The sequence below is a fragment of the Trichechus manatus genome, unplaced genomic scaffold, assembly GCF_000243295.1.
Source record: "Trichechus manatus latirostris isolate Lorelei unplaced genomic scaffold, TriManLat1.0 scaffold00004, whole genome shotgun sequence".
Lineage (NCBI taxonomy): Eukaryota > Metazoa > Chordata > Mammalia > Sirenia > Trichechidae > Trichechus > Trichechus manatus.
In genome coordinates this window covers 19,358,343-19,369,119 of record NW_004443940.1, presented here as the reverse complement: position 1 = coordinate 19,369,119, position 10,777 = coordinate 19,358,343, and the positions used below count along the sequence as shown (strand labels likewise).

The 10,777-nt window shown below is 38.3% G+C and overlaps 1 protein-coding gene across 3 annotated transcripts in view; it reads left to right on the top strand.

Annotated features, from left to right (window-relative positions):
* UGP2 (UDP-glucose pyrophosphorylase 2) overlaps positions 1-10,777 on the top strand; it is a 71,224-nt gene that overhangs the window by 49,830 nt on the left and 10,617 nt on the right. For all 3 annotated transcript variants that reach the window (XM_023733369.1, XM_004369276.3, XM_023733356.1), the window contains exons 4-6: positions 6,523-6,708; positions 8,009-8,142; positions 9,284-9,581. In XM_023733369.1, the coding sequence (XP_023589137.1) occupies positions 6,523-6,708; positions 8,009-8,142; positions 9,284-9,581 (618 nt within the window). The remainder of the gene's footprint in view (positions 1-6,522; positions 6,709-8,008; positions 8,143-9,283; positions 9,582-10,777) is intronic.

Here is a 10,777-nt window from a genome sequence, read left to right as displayed (position 1 = left end):
TATTATTTTATTCTTTTAATCAATTGAGGGTGTTTTATTAGGTTTATTAAATACAGATAAAGAAAATCAGTATTCTGATTTTGTATTCCATTCCAGATTTTACGTCTGCAAATGGAATAAAGTTTATAAGGCTCAATTTACCATAGAATTTGTCAATTTATGTCAGTATTTGAGTCCTCTGCACTGTCCCTCCTTCTCCCAGATATATTACATACACGTAGATTATATTATTAAATATAGACCTTATTCTAGACAAATTTGCATTAATTTGGAGTATTTTCAAGCATATATGCCACTATAAAAAATGCTAGCTAGTTCTCCCACCTCACTGCTTTTCTTTGAGAGTGTGTTGACTATTCTTAACCCTTTACATTTTCATATACATTTTAGAATCAGCTTGTCAATTTCCGCACCAAAAGACTGTTGGGATTTTGATTGATTGCATTGAGCATTTTAGGGTAGAACTGACATCTCTTTCCATTAGTAAGTCTTTCAGTCTGTGAACTTGATTCCCATATTCCTCTGTTTATTTAGGCCTTAATTTTTCTCAAAAATGTTTTGAAGTTTTCTATGTAGAAGTTGTGCACATCTCTTGTTAGATTTATTCCTAGATATTTGGTATTTTTGATGGTATTAGAAAAGATACCTTCTTAAACAATTCTATTTTCTTACTTTTTAATTTATGTATAGAATCAGTTGGGCTTTATTTTTATATTGACCTTGTATCTTCAGTGTTGCTAAGTTTACATTCTATTAATTTATTTTTGAGTTCTTTAAATTTTCTACATACAAAATTATATCATCTGTGAACAATGATAGTTTTGCTTCTTTTATGTGGTTACAAGTTGAGTACTATATGGCAGTGAAAAATGAAGGAACTGCAGCTACATGCATCAGTATGGATTAATCTCAAGCACAACATTGACTTAAAAAAGCAAACCATAACAGGACAATTTATAATATGATTCAATTTATTAAAAAGTTTTAGAGACAAATAAAATGAAGGAAAATATTGGTATTCTTAGGTATACATACATAAGTTGTAAAACTATAGAGAGAGTAAGAAAAAAAAATAATTAAGATGGTGGTTACCACCACAGGCCAGAGGGAAATATGAGCAGGGACAGACGTGGAGGCTTCTGAGTTATGGCAGTAGTCTTTTTCTTCACATTATTTTAAGAACTGTATATATTTTATAGAAGTTCGTATGTATGATGTTTCACAATTAAAAATTTTAAAGTGGAATTGGAAAACATAGGTCTGTCTCTCCACCTGTTGGGGTGGAATATTAACTTCAGTGTATTCAATAGAAATTCAGAAGAGTATTGAATGTTAATATCTAATGAATGAAAGAAGTATTAAATAGGTAAAAATATTTCTGAACTAAGAATTTTATCTAAAACAATGCATGAACTAGGGGTTTTCAACCTTTGTGTGGCCTCTGTAAATATTAGATTCTTTGCTGGGAATTGAAAAGCAACTGTTAAATAGACATCCTTGCTTTTTTTTTTTTTTTTTTTAGTGACTTTTTTTAAAAATTGTGCTTTAAGTGAAGTTTACAGCTCAGGTTAGTTTCTCATACAAAAATTTACACACAAATTGTTATGTGACTCTGGTTGCTCTCTCTATAATGTGACAGCACACTCCTCCTTTCCACCCCGGATTTCCCATGTCCATTCAACCAGCTTCTGCCCCTTTCTGCCTTCTCACCTCACCTCCAGACAGGAGCTGCCCATTTAGTCTCATGTATCTACTTGAACTAAGAAGCACACTCTTCACAAGTATCATTTTATATCTTATAGTCCAGTCTAATCCTTGTCTGAAGAGTTGGCTTTGGGAATGGTTTTAGTTCTGGGTTAACAGAGAGTCTGGGGGCCATGTCTTCTGGGGTTCCTCCTAGTCTCAGTCAGACCATTAAGTCTGGTCTTTTTACTAGAATTTGAGTTCTGCACCCTACTTTTCTCCTGCTCCATCAGGGACTCTCTGTTGTGTTCCCTGTCAGGGCAGTCATTGGTGGTAGCCAGGCACCATCTAGTTCTTCTGGTCTCAGGCTGATGAAGTCTCTGGTTTATGTGGCCCTTTCTGTCTCTTGGGCTAATATTTTCCTTATGTCTTTAGTGTTCTTCATTCTCCTTTGCTCCAGGCGGGTTGGGACCAATTGATGCATCTTAGATGGCTGCTTACAAGCTTTTAAGACCCCAGACACCACTCACCAAAGTGGGATGCAGAACCTTTTCTTAGTAAACTGTAATGCCAGTTGACCTAGATGTCCCCTGAAACCATGGTCCCCATACCCCCGCCCCTGCTACTCTTTTCCTTGAAATGTTTGGTTATATTTAGGACACTTCTTAGCTTTTGGTTTAGTCCAGTTGTGCTGACTTCCCTTGTATTGTGTGTTGTCCTTCCCTTCACCTAAGATAATTCTTATCTACTATCTAGTTAGTGAATACCCCTCTCCCTCCCTCCCCACCCTCATAACCATCAAAGAATGTTTTCTTCTGTGTTTACACCATTTCTTGAGATTCTTAGAATAGTGGTCTCATACAATATTTATCCTTTGGTGACTGACTAATTTCGCTCAGCATAATGCCTTCCAGATTCATCCATGTTATGAGACGTTTCTTGGATTCATCGTTGTTCTTTATCTTTTCATAGTATTCCATTGTGTGACTATACCATAATTTATCTGTTCGTCTGTTGATGGGTACCTAGGTTGTTTCCATCTTTTTGCTGTTGTGAACAGTGCTGCAATGAACATGGGTGTGTACATATTGATTCATGTGACGACTCTTTATTTGTCTAGGGTATTTACCAAGGAGTGAGATTGCTGGATCGTATGGTACTTCTGTTTCTAGCTTTTTAAGGAAGCGCCAAATCAACTTCCAGAGTGGTTCTGCCATTTTACATTCCCACCAGTGGTGTGTATAAGTGTTCCAGTCTCTCCACAACCTCTCCAGCATTTTTTATTTTGTGTTTTTTGGATTAATGCTAGCCTTGTTGGGGTGAGATGGTATCTCATTGTAGTTTTGATTTGCATTTCTTTAATGGCTCATGATCATGAGCATTTCCTCATGTATCTGTTAGCCGCCTGAATGTCTTCTTTGGTTAAGTGCCTGTTCACATCCTTTGCCCATTTTTTAATTGGGTTATTTATCTTTCTGTAGTTGAAGTTTTGCAGTATCTTGTAGATTTTAGAGAGTAGACCCTGATCGGATATGTCATAGCCAAAAATTTTTTCCCAGTCTGTAGGTTCTTTTTGATCTTTTGGCGAAGTGTTTTGATGAGCGTAAGTGTTTGATTTTTAGGAGCTCCCAGTTATCTAGTTTCTCTTCTGCTGTTTGTGCATTGTTAGTAATGTTTTGTATTCTTTTTATGCCATGTATTAGGGCTCCTAGCATTGCCCATATTTTTTCTTCCATGATCTTTATCATTTCTGATTTTATATTTAGGTCTTTGATCCATTTTGAGTTAGTTTTTATGCATGGTGTGAGGTATGGATCTTGTTTCAGTTTTTTGCAGATGGATATCCAGTTATGCCAGCACCATTTGTTAAAGAGACTGTCTTTTCCCCAGTTAATGGACTTTGGGCCTTTGTCAAATATCAGCTGCTTGTAGGTGGCTGAATTTATATCTGGATTCTCAATTCTTTTCCGTTGGTCTGTGTATCTGTTGTTGTACCAGTACCAGGCTGTTTTGACTATGGTGGTGGTATAATAGGTTCTAAAATCAGGTAGTGTGAGGCCTCCCATTTTGTTCTTCTTGAGTAATGCTTTACTTATTTGGGGCCTCTTCCCTTTCCATATGAAGTTGGTGATTTGTTTCTCCATCTCATTAAAAAATGCCGGTGGAATTTGGATCAGGATTGTATTGTATCTGTAGATCGCTTTGGGTAGAATCGACATTTTCACTATGTTGAGCCTGCCTATCCATGAGCAAGGTATGTTTTTCCACTTACGCAGGTCTCTTGGTTTCTTGCAGTGGTGTCTTGTAGTTTTCATTGTATAGATCTTTTACGTCTCTGGTTAGATTTATTCCTAAGTATTTTATCTTCTGGGGGCTATTGTAAATGGTCTTTCCTCTTCAAGGTTCTCTTTGTTGGTGTAAAGGAATCCAACTGATTTTTGTATGTTTGTATTGTATCCTGATACTTTGCTGAAATCTTCTATTAGTTCCAGTAGTTTTCTTGAGGATTCTTTGGGGTTTTCTGTGTAAGATCATATCATCAGCAAATAGAGATACTTCCTCCCTACCAATTTGGATGCCCTTTATTTCTTTTTCTAGCCTAATTGCTCTGGCTAGGACCTCCAGCACAATGTTGAATAAGAGTGGTGATAAAGGGCATCCTTGTCTGGTTCCCATTCTCAAGGGGAATGCTTTCAGACTCTCTCCATTTAGGATGATGTTGGCTGTTGGTTTTGTATAAACACCCTTAATTATGTTGAGGAATTTCCCTTCTAATCCTATTTTGTTGAGAGTTTTTTATCATGAATCAGTGTTGGACTTTGTCAAATGCCTTTTCTGTATTGATTGATAAGATCATGTGGTTCTTTTATTAATGTGATGGATTACATTGTTTTTCTAATGTGGAACCATCTCTGCATACCTGATATGAATCCCACTTGGTCATGGTGAATTATTTTTTTGATATGCTGTTGAATTCTATTGGCTAGAATTTTGTTGAGGATTTTTTGCATCTATGTTCATGAGGGATTTTGGTCTGTAATTTTCTTTTTTTGTGGTGTCTTTACCTGGTTTTGGTATCAGGGTTATGCTGGCTTCATAGAATGAGTTTGGGAGTATTCCATCCTTCTCTGTGCTCTGAAATACCGTTAGCAATAGTGGTATTAACTCTTCTCTGAAAGTTTGGTAGAATTCTCCAGTGAAGCCGTTAGGGCCAGGGCCTTTTTTTGTTGGGAGTTTTTAAATTACCTTTTCAATCTCTTCTTTTGTTACAGGTTTATTTTGTTGTTCTGCTTCTGTTTTTGTTAGTTTAGGTAGGTAGTGTGTTTCTAGAAATTTGTCCATTTCCTCTAAGTTTTCAAATTTGTTAGAGTACAGTTTTTCATATTATTCTGTTATGATTCTTTTAATTTCAGTTGGGTCTGTTGTGATATTGCCCATCTCAAGAAATCCTTGGCTTTTAAAAAATAATTGTAAAATAAAATTTTAAGGTGTCTCGGTCTCATTCACTAATCTTTTGAGTGAATATAATGGGCCCAGGAAATTTTCCTTACCCAATAATAGACTTCTGGAAGCCATTGTATGACAATGGCATGCCTTTTACTGACTGGTTGATTTCAACAGCTGGGTTAGAAAGGATCATAAGCTCCTCTGTTATATCAGGTAACAGAAGGTTACAGCTCTGGCATTCACTCTTATTTTTCTAGTAGCGTGGTACTTAGATTGGACTTTAATCTCTTCTGTTAACCTATATATTTTTAATTTTGATTTCCTTCTTCTAAAAGGGGTCTTTTATTTTTTTTCCCAAGGAATATTAGCAGTTTCTTTGAAGTGCTGAAGAAATGATGTTCACGGCAGTGGAGTTAAATTAGAGCATTCTTCTAGGAACGTCGACTGGGTACTTTGTGTGTGGGGTGGATGGTCCCAATTGGTATCACCCAGACATTTTCCTCACCTGGACCAGGCACTGTTGGGGAAGCGACCTGTGTGATCTCTATTCTTTCCAGCCTCCCTGTCCTCCTTGTCCTTAGTGTTTAGGTAGCACCCCTCTGACTATGACGCCAACAGGCCTCTCCCCTTCCTTCCATCTTTTTCTGTCACCAGCCTTCCTTTTGGTTCATGAATGTAAACGGCTGCTGAAGGTGTTTCAGCAGAATCCACCAGTAAGATTGACAGTCCTATCACATTAGAAAATAATTCAGGTCAAGTGGTAATTGGGGTGATAACCAGTGGAGAGCTTCTGAGAAGAGTGCTTCATGTTCTTTAGCATTTACATCACACAAGAAAATGTATTAACCTGCACACATGATATCAGATTTTGGCAGTTAGTATGTTGCAGGGTAGAGGAAATAAGAGAATGAGTCACAGTCTACTAGTTTTTTGTAAAAAGAGCCGTTAACAGCAAGAATTGTGTGGCCAGGAATCTACATATGACATGTGAATATATGTGTTCGTCTGACTAAGCAGAAAGGGATTTTGGCCTCTGCAGGCCTAGATCACTTCAGTGTGAGTCCGTCAACTCCTTTTCCCAATCACAAACTTTACCCATCTCTCTCTGTGTCTCTCTCTCTCTGTGTCTCTCTCTCTCTCTCTCTTTTTCTCTCTCTCATACACACACACACACACACACACATACACGCACTATCATCATCATCATCAGACACACTTATAAGACACGGAAAAAATGAAGGCCCTGTGAAACTAAAGGAAATTCAGTTGAAACTTTCTGCAGAGAAACCAGAACTCTTTAAGGAAGCATGGAAATAGCTCTGGACTTGATCTGCTTTAACCTCAGAAAGCTGCTTGAAATACTTGTATATACATATGTGTGTTTTCTTTCAGATTCAACCCTACGAAAAGATAAAGGCCAGGGGCTTACCTGATAATATATCTTCTGTGTTGAACAAGTTGGTGGTGGTGAAGCTTAATGGCGGTCTGGGAACCAGCATGGGCTGCAAAGGCCCTAAAAGCCTGATTGGTGTGAGGAATGAGAATACCTTTTTGGATCTGACCGTTCAGCAAATTGAAGTGAGTAACATTTAGCTTTTCTCATTTGATACTAAAAAAAGACATATTAGAATGGATCTTTTAGGTTATTATAAATGTCACGTTATAAAACGTAGATGTGGATTTGAGTTGGTCAAGGAACCTGTTAATTTTAGTCTTGGTATTAGTGTAAAAAAGGCTTGGTGTTCTTAAGGGTAAATCCTTAATGTGATGTCAGAGCTTTTGATCTTGAGCATCTGTGGTTGCTGAAATCTCTGGATCTGTTAGAATTCTCCTTTGATCTCCCCACCCCTCCACCTCCTTTCTTTCTAGTGGCTGCCTTCCTCACTGGTGGGAAGATCTGGCTTTATTCACTCTGTTTGGGAGGCTGAGGGGAGCTCATGTACCTGATGGATGCCATGGGTGTTAAGAACTGTTCCTGGCTTCTCTGTTATGATATAGTCATTAAGCATAGACCGTAGGCTTTTCGGAGCAGTGGCCCTATCTTTTTCATTTCTTTACCCCTAGTGCCTAGTATGGTGCCGGCACCCATAGTAATAATACCAGCAGTAACAGCAGCTAACATTTATCCAGTATTTATTGTGCGCCAAGTATTATTCTAAGCTGTATACATGAATTGACTCATTTGTTCCTTTCAGCAACTCAGTGAGGTAAGTACTGTTATCATCCCCATTTTATACATGAGGAATCCAAGGCACGGAGAGGTTGAGTTACTTGCCCAAGATTCCCTAGGTAGTTAGTAAGTGCGGAACCCAAATTTGAACACAGGGCAGTCTGACTTCTAAGACCCTGTTCTTTCACTCTGTGTTGCCTCTTAGCTCTTCCTAGAGATTGAAAAAATTTCAGTTGGAGTGTGATACAGAATTCTTGGCCATTAATCCGGAGATTAGGGAGCTGTGTCTTTGTAGTGTCTGTACTTTTGTCCCCAGTGTTCTGAACACAGAGCAAACGTTTGATCAAGCTTATCCACACGTAAGCCCTCATGGCACTGTGGCTGAACACACAGCTCCAGTCCCCGGCCTGGTGGGCCCTGGTTCTGCCGCTGACCTGCTACCTCATGGACCTCAGTTTAGTCATCTGTAAAATGCAGACAGTAGTTTCTCTCTCAGAGGGTTGGGATTTCGTGAACAAGTACATGGTGAATTGCTTAGCAAAATGTCTGGCTTATGCTAAGCAGCTATTTATTATGTCACACCTAAAATATATTAAGCTATATGTTAAATAGATGCTGTTTAAGACATTTTTTGATTAACCATTGAGTTAATTTAAATTTTTAAGCAAAAGTAAATCTGGGTAATCTGATTATCATTTTCCCCTCTAGCATTTGAACAAAACCTACAATACGGATGTTCCTCTTGTTCTAATGAACTCTTTTAACACGGATGAAGATACGAAAAAAATACTACAGAAGTACAGTCATTGTCGTGTGAAAATCTACACTTTCAATCAAAGCAGGTACAAGAAGCAAAGAAGTGACTTCTGGGGAGGAATGGCATCTTTGCCTTGTTTATCATGGAGCAGCCTGAAAACACCCATGTGCCAAAGACTAATGTTTGCAAGTGTTTGCTGCCTTTAAAGGCTGAATATTAGTTACTAGATACGTGACTGTAATAATCACTCTGTGGCCCTGTAACTTCCAATTCTTAAAAAAGAATCTGTTTGAGTCTATATGTTGAACTGTGTCCGTGGCCAGAATATTGAAGCATAGTTTAGGTTTTTGCTTTCTGAGGGCATATTTGGTCTCCAGGTACCTCTGAACGTCTTTCTATATGCCACATATTGATCACCTTCTTTCCTGTGGGAAGGAATTTCTTCAGCATACTGACTAGGCTTGGGGGAAGTGTAATCAGTTCTGGAGATAATCTTCTGCTTTGGGGAATTCATATGATGATGGGTTTGGGTGAAGCCTAGGCAGATGGGGAAGCAAGCCTTCCATTTAAGGACGAACTTCATGAACTACCCATGAACCCCAAGTCTTCATGAACTACTCAGATGGGATATTTCTGAAGTTGTACCATTGTTTTGTTTTGTTTTGTTTTACTCTGTTTTCCCCATGGACACTTTATGTCACAGATGCTTTGACTCCATTTTCTGGTTGGTCTTCACTGTGTTACAGTCCTCCCCCATGCCCAGCTCCTACCCGTGTTCGCATTAGTGGTGGGAAGCAAACATTTCTGACCACTAACTTGCTGCAGATTTTCTGGGAGAGAAAGATAACCACCCCTGAATGTATCTGTTTGTAAATGAGCAACTTTTCCCACATAGGTTTTCAGGGAAAAGAAAAATCGTACAAACAAATGTTTGAGAAAACTTAATAAATCCCTCCTGGAGGGTCTTAAAACACATGAATGTGCTAAAGATGTGAGATGTCTTCCTAGCTGTTTGACAGCTTTTTTGTGCAGCAACATTTACTGTCTAGAGAATAAATTTTGAAGAACACAGATATGAAGGATTGTCTTAAATGGAATCACTTATAATTAAAATGCTTACTATCGATAGACTCTGAAAAGGATGGAAATTTTGTTTAACTTGAAGGTCTGGGATGCTCTACAGAGTTGATATTGAAAAAGAACTTTTTTTTCTTTTTTTTTTTAAGGTACCCGAGGATTAATAAGGAATCTTTATTGCCTGTAGCAAAGGATGTATCATACTCAGGGGAAAATACAGAAGCTTGGTACCCTCCAGGTCATGGTGATATTTATGCCAGTTTCTACAACTCTGGTTTGCTTGATACCCTCATAGGAGAAGGCAAAGAGTATATTTTTGTGTCAAACATAGATAATCTGGGTGCCACAGTGGATCTTTATATTCTTAATCATTTAATGAACCCACCCAATGGAAAACGCTGTGAGTTCGTCATGGAAGTCACAAATAAAACACGTGCAGATGTGAAGGTAAATACCGAGAGGATGCAGCCTGAGGATTCACGTCTTCACATTTCATAGGTTATGTAGTTCAAACTTTTTTTTTTCTTTTTAAGTCTATAAGCAGTTCTGCTCTGTCCTGTAGGGTTGCTGTGAGTCAGAACCAACTTGATGGCACATAACAACAACAAACATTTTTAAACAGAACGTATTTATCCACTTGACAGCATCACTGTAAGACAGAGGGAGATGGCGTTCTGTGGAGGACCTGGAGTTGTCTGACACAGTGTGGTTCGGAAATCCAGAGTTAATAGTATTAAAGTCATCTTTTTTTTTTTTTTTTTTAAAGATAATCTGTATCAGTAATTTTAACCAAAAATATTTCCACTGAATGAATCTGAAACATGTGAAAACACTTCAATAAGTTTGTTCAAACTTTTAATAATCTTCTGGATTGGTGCTTCAGTGTTTTTATTGTCCCTTTAATGAAAATTTACTATTTCTACTTTGTATTTATATATATATATATGTGTGTGTGTGTGTGTGTGTGTGTTATTACTGTAGTATCTCTGTAGATGTGTAATTTTTTTCTAGTTTACATTTTTTTTTTCTCCATACAAAAATTTATACATATACTGTTATGTGACTCTAATTGCTCTCCCCATACTGTGACAGCACACTCCTCCTTTCCACTCCTGATTCCCCATGTCCATTCAGCCGGCTCCTAACCCTCTCTGCCTTCTTACCTCGCCTCTGGACAGAAGCTGCCCGTTTAGTCTCATGTATCTACTTGAGCTAGGAAGCACAGTCTTCACGAGTATCATTTTATGTCCCACAGTCCAGTCCAATGTTTGTCTGAAGAATTGGACTTGGAAATTGTTTTCGTTCTGGGCTGATAAGAGAATCTGGGGGCCATGCTTTCTGGGGTTCCTCCAGTCTCAGTCAGACCATTAAGTCTGGTCTTTTTACTAGAATTTGAGTTGTGTACCCCACCTTTCTTCTGTTCCATCAGGGGTTCTCTGTCGTGTTCCCTGTCAGGGCAGTCATTGGTGGTAGCCAGGCACCATCTAGTTCTTCTGGTCTCAGGCTGATGAAGTCTCTGGTTTATGTGGCCTTTTCCGTCTCTTGGGCTACTACTTTCCTGGTGTCTTTGGTGTTCTTCATTCTCCTTTACTCCAGGTGGTTGGGACCAATTGATGCATCTTAGATGGCCACTAGCGAGCTTT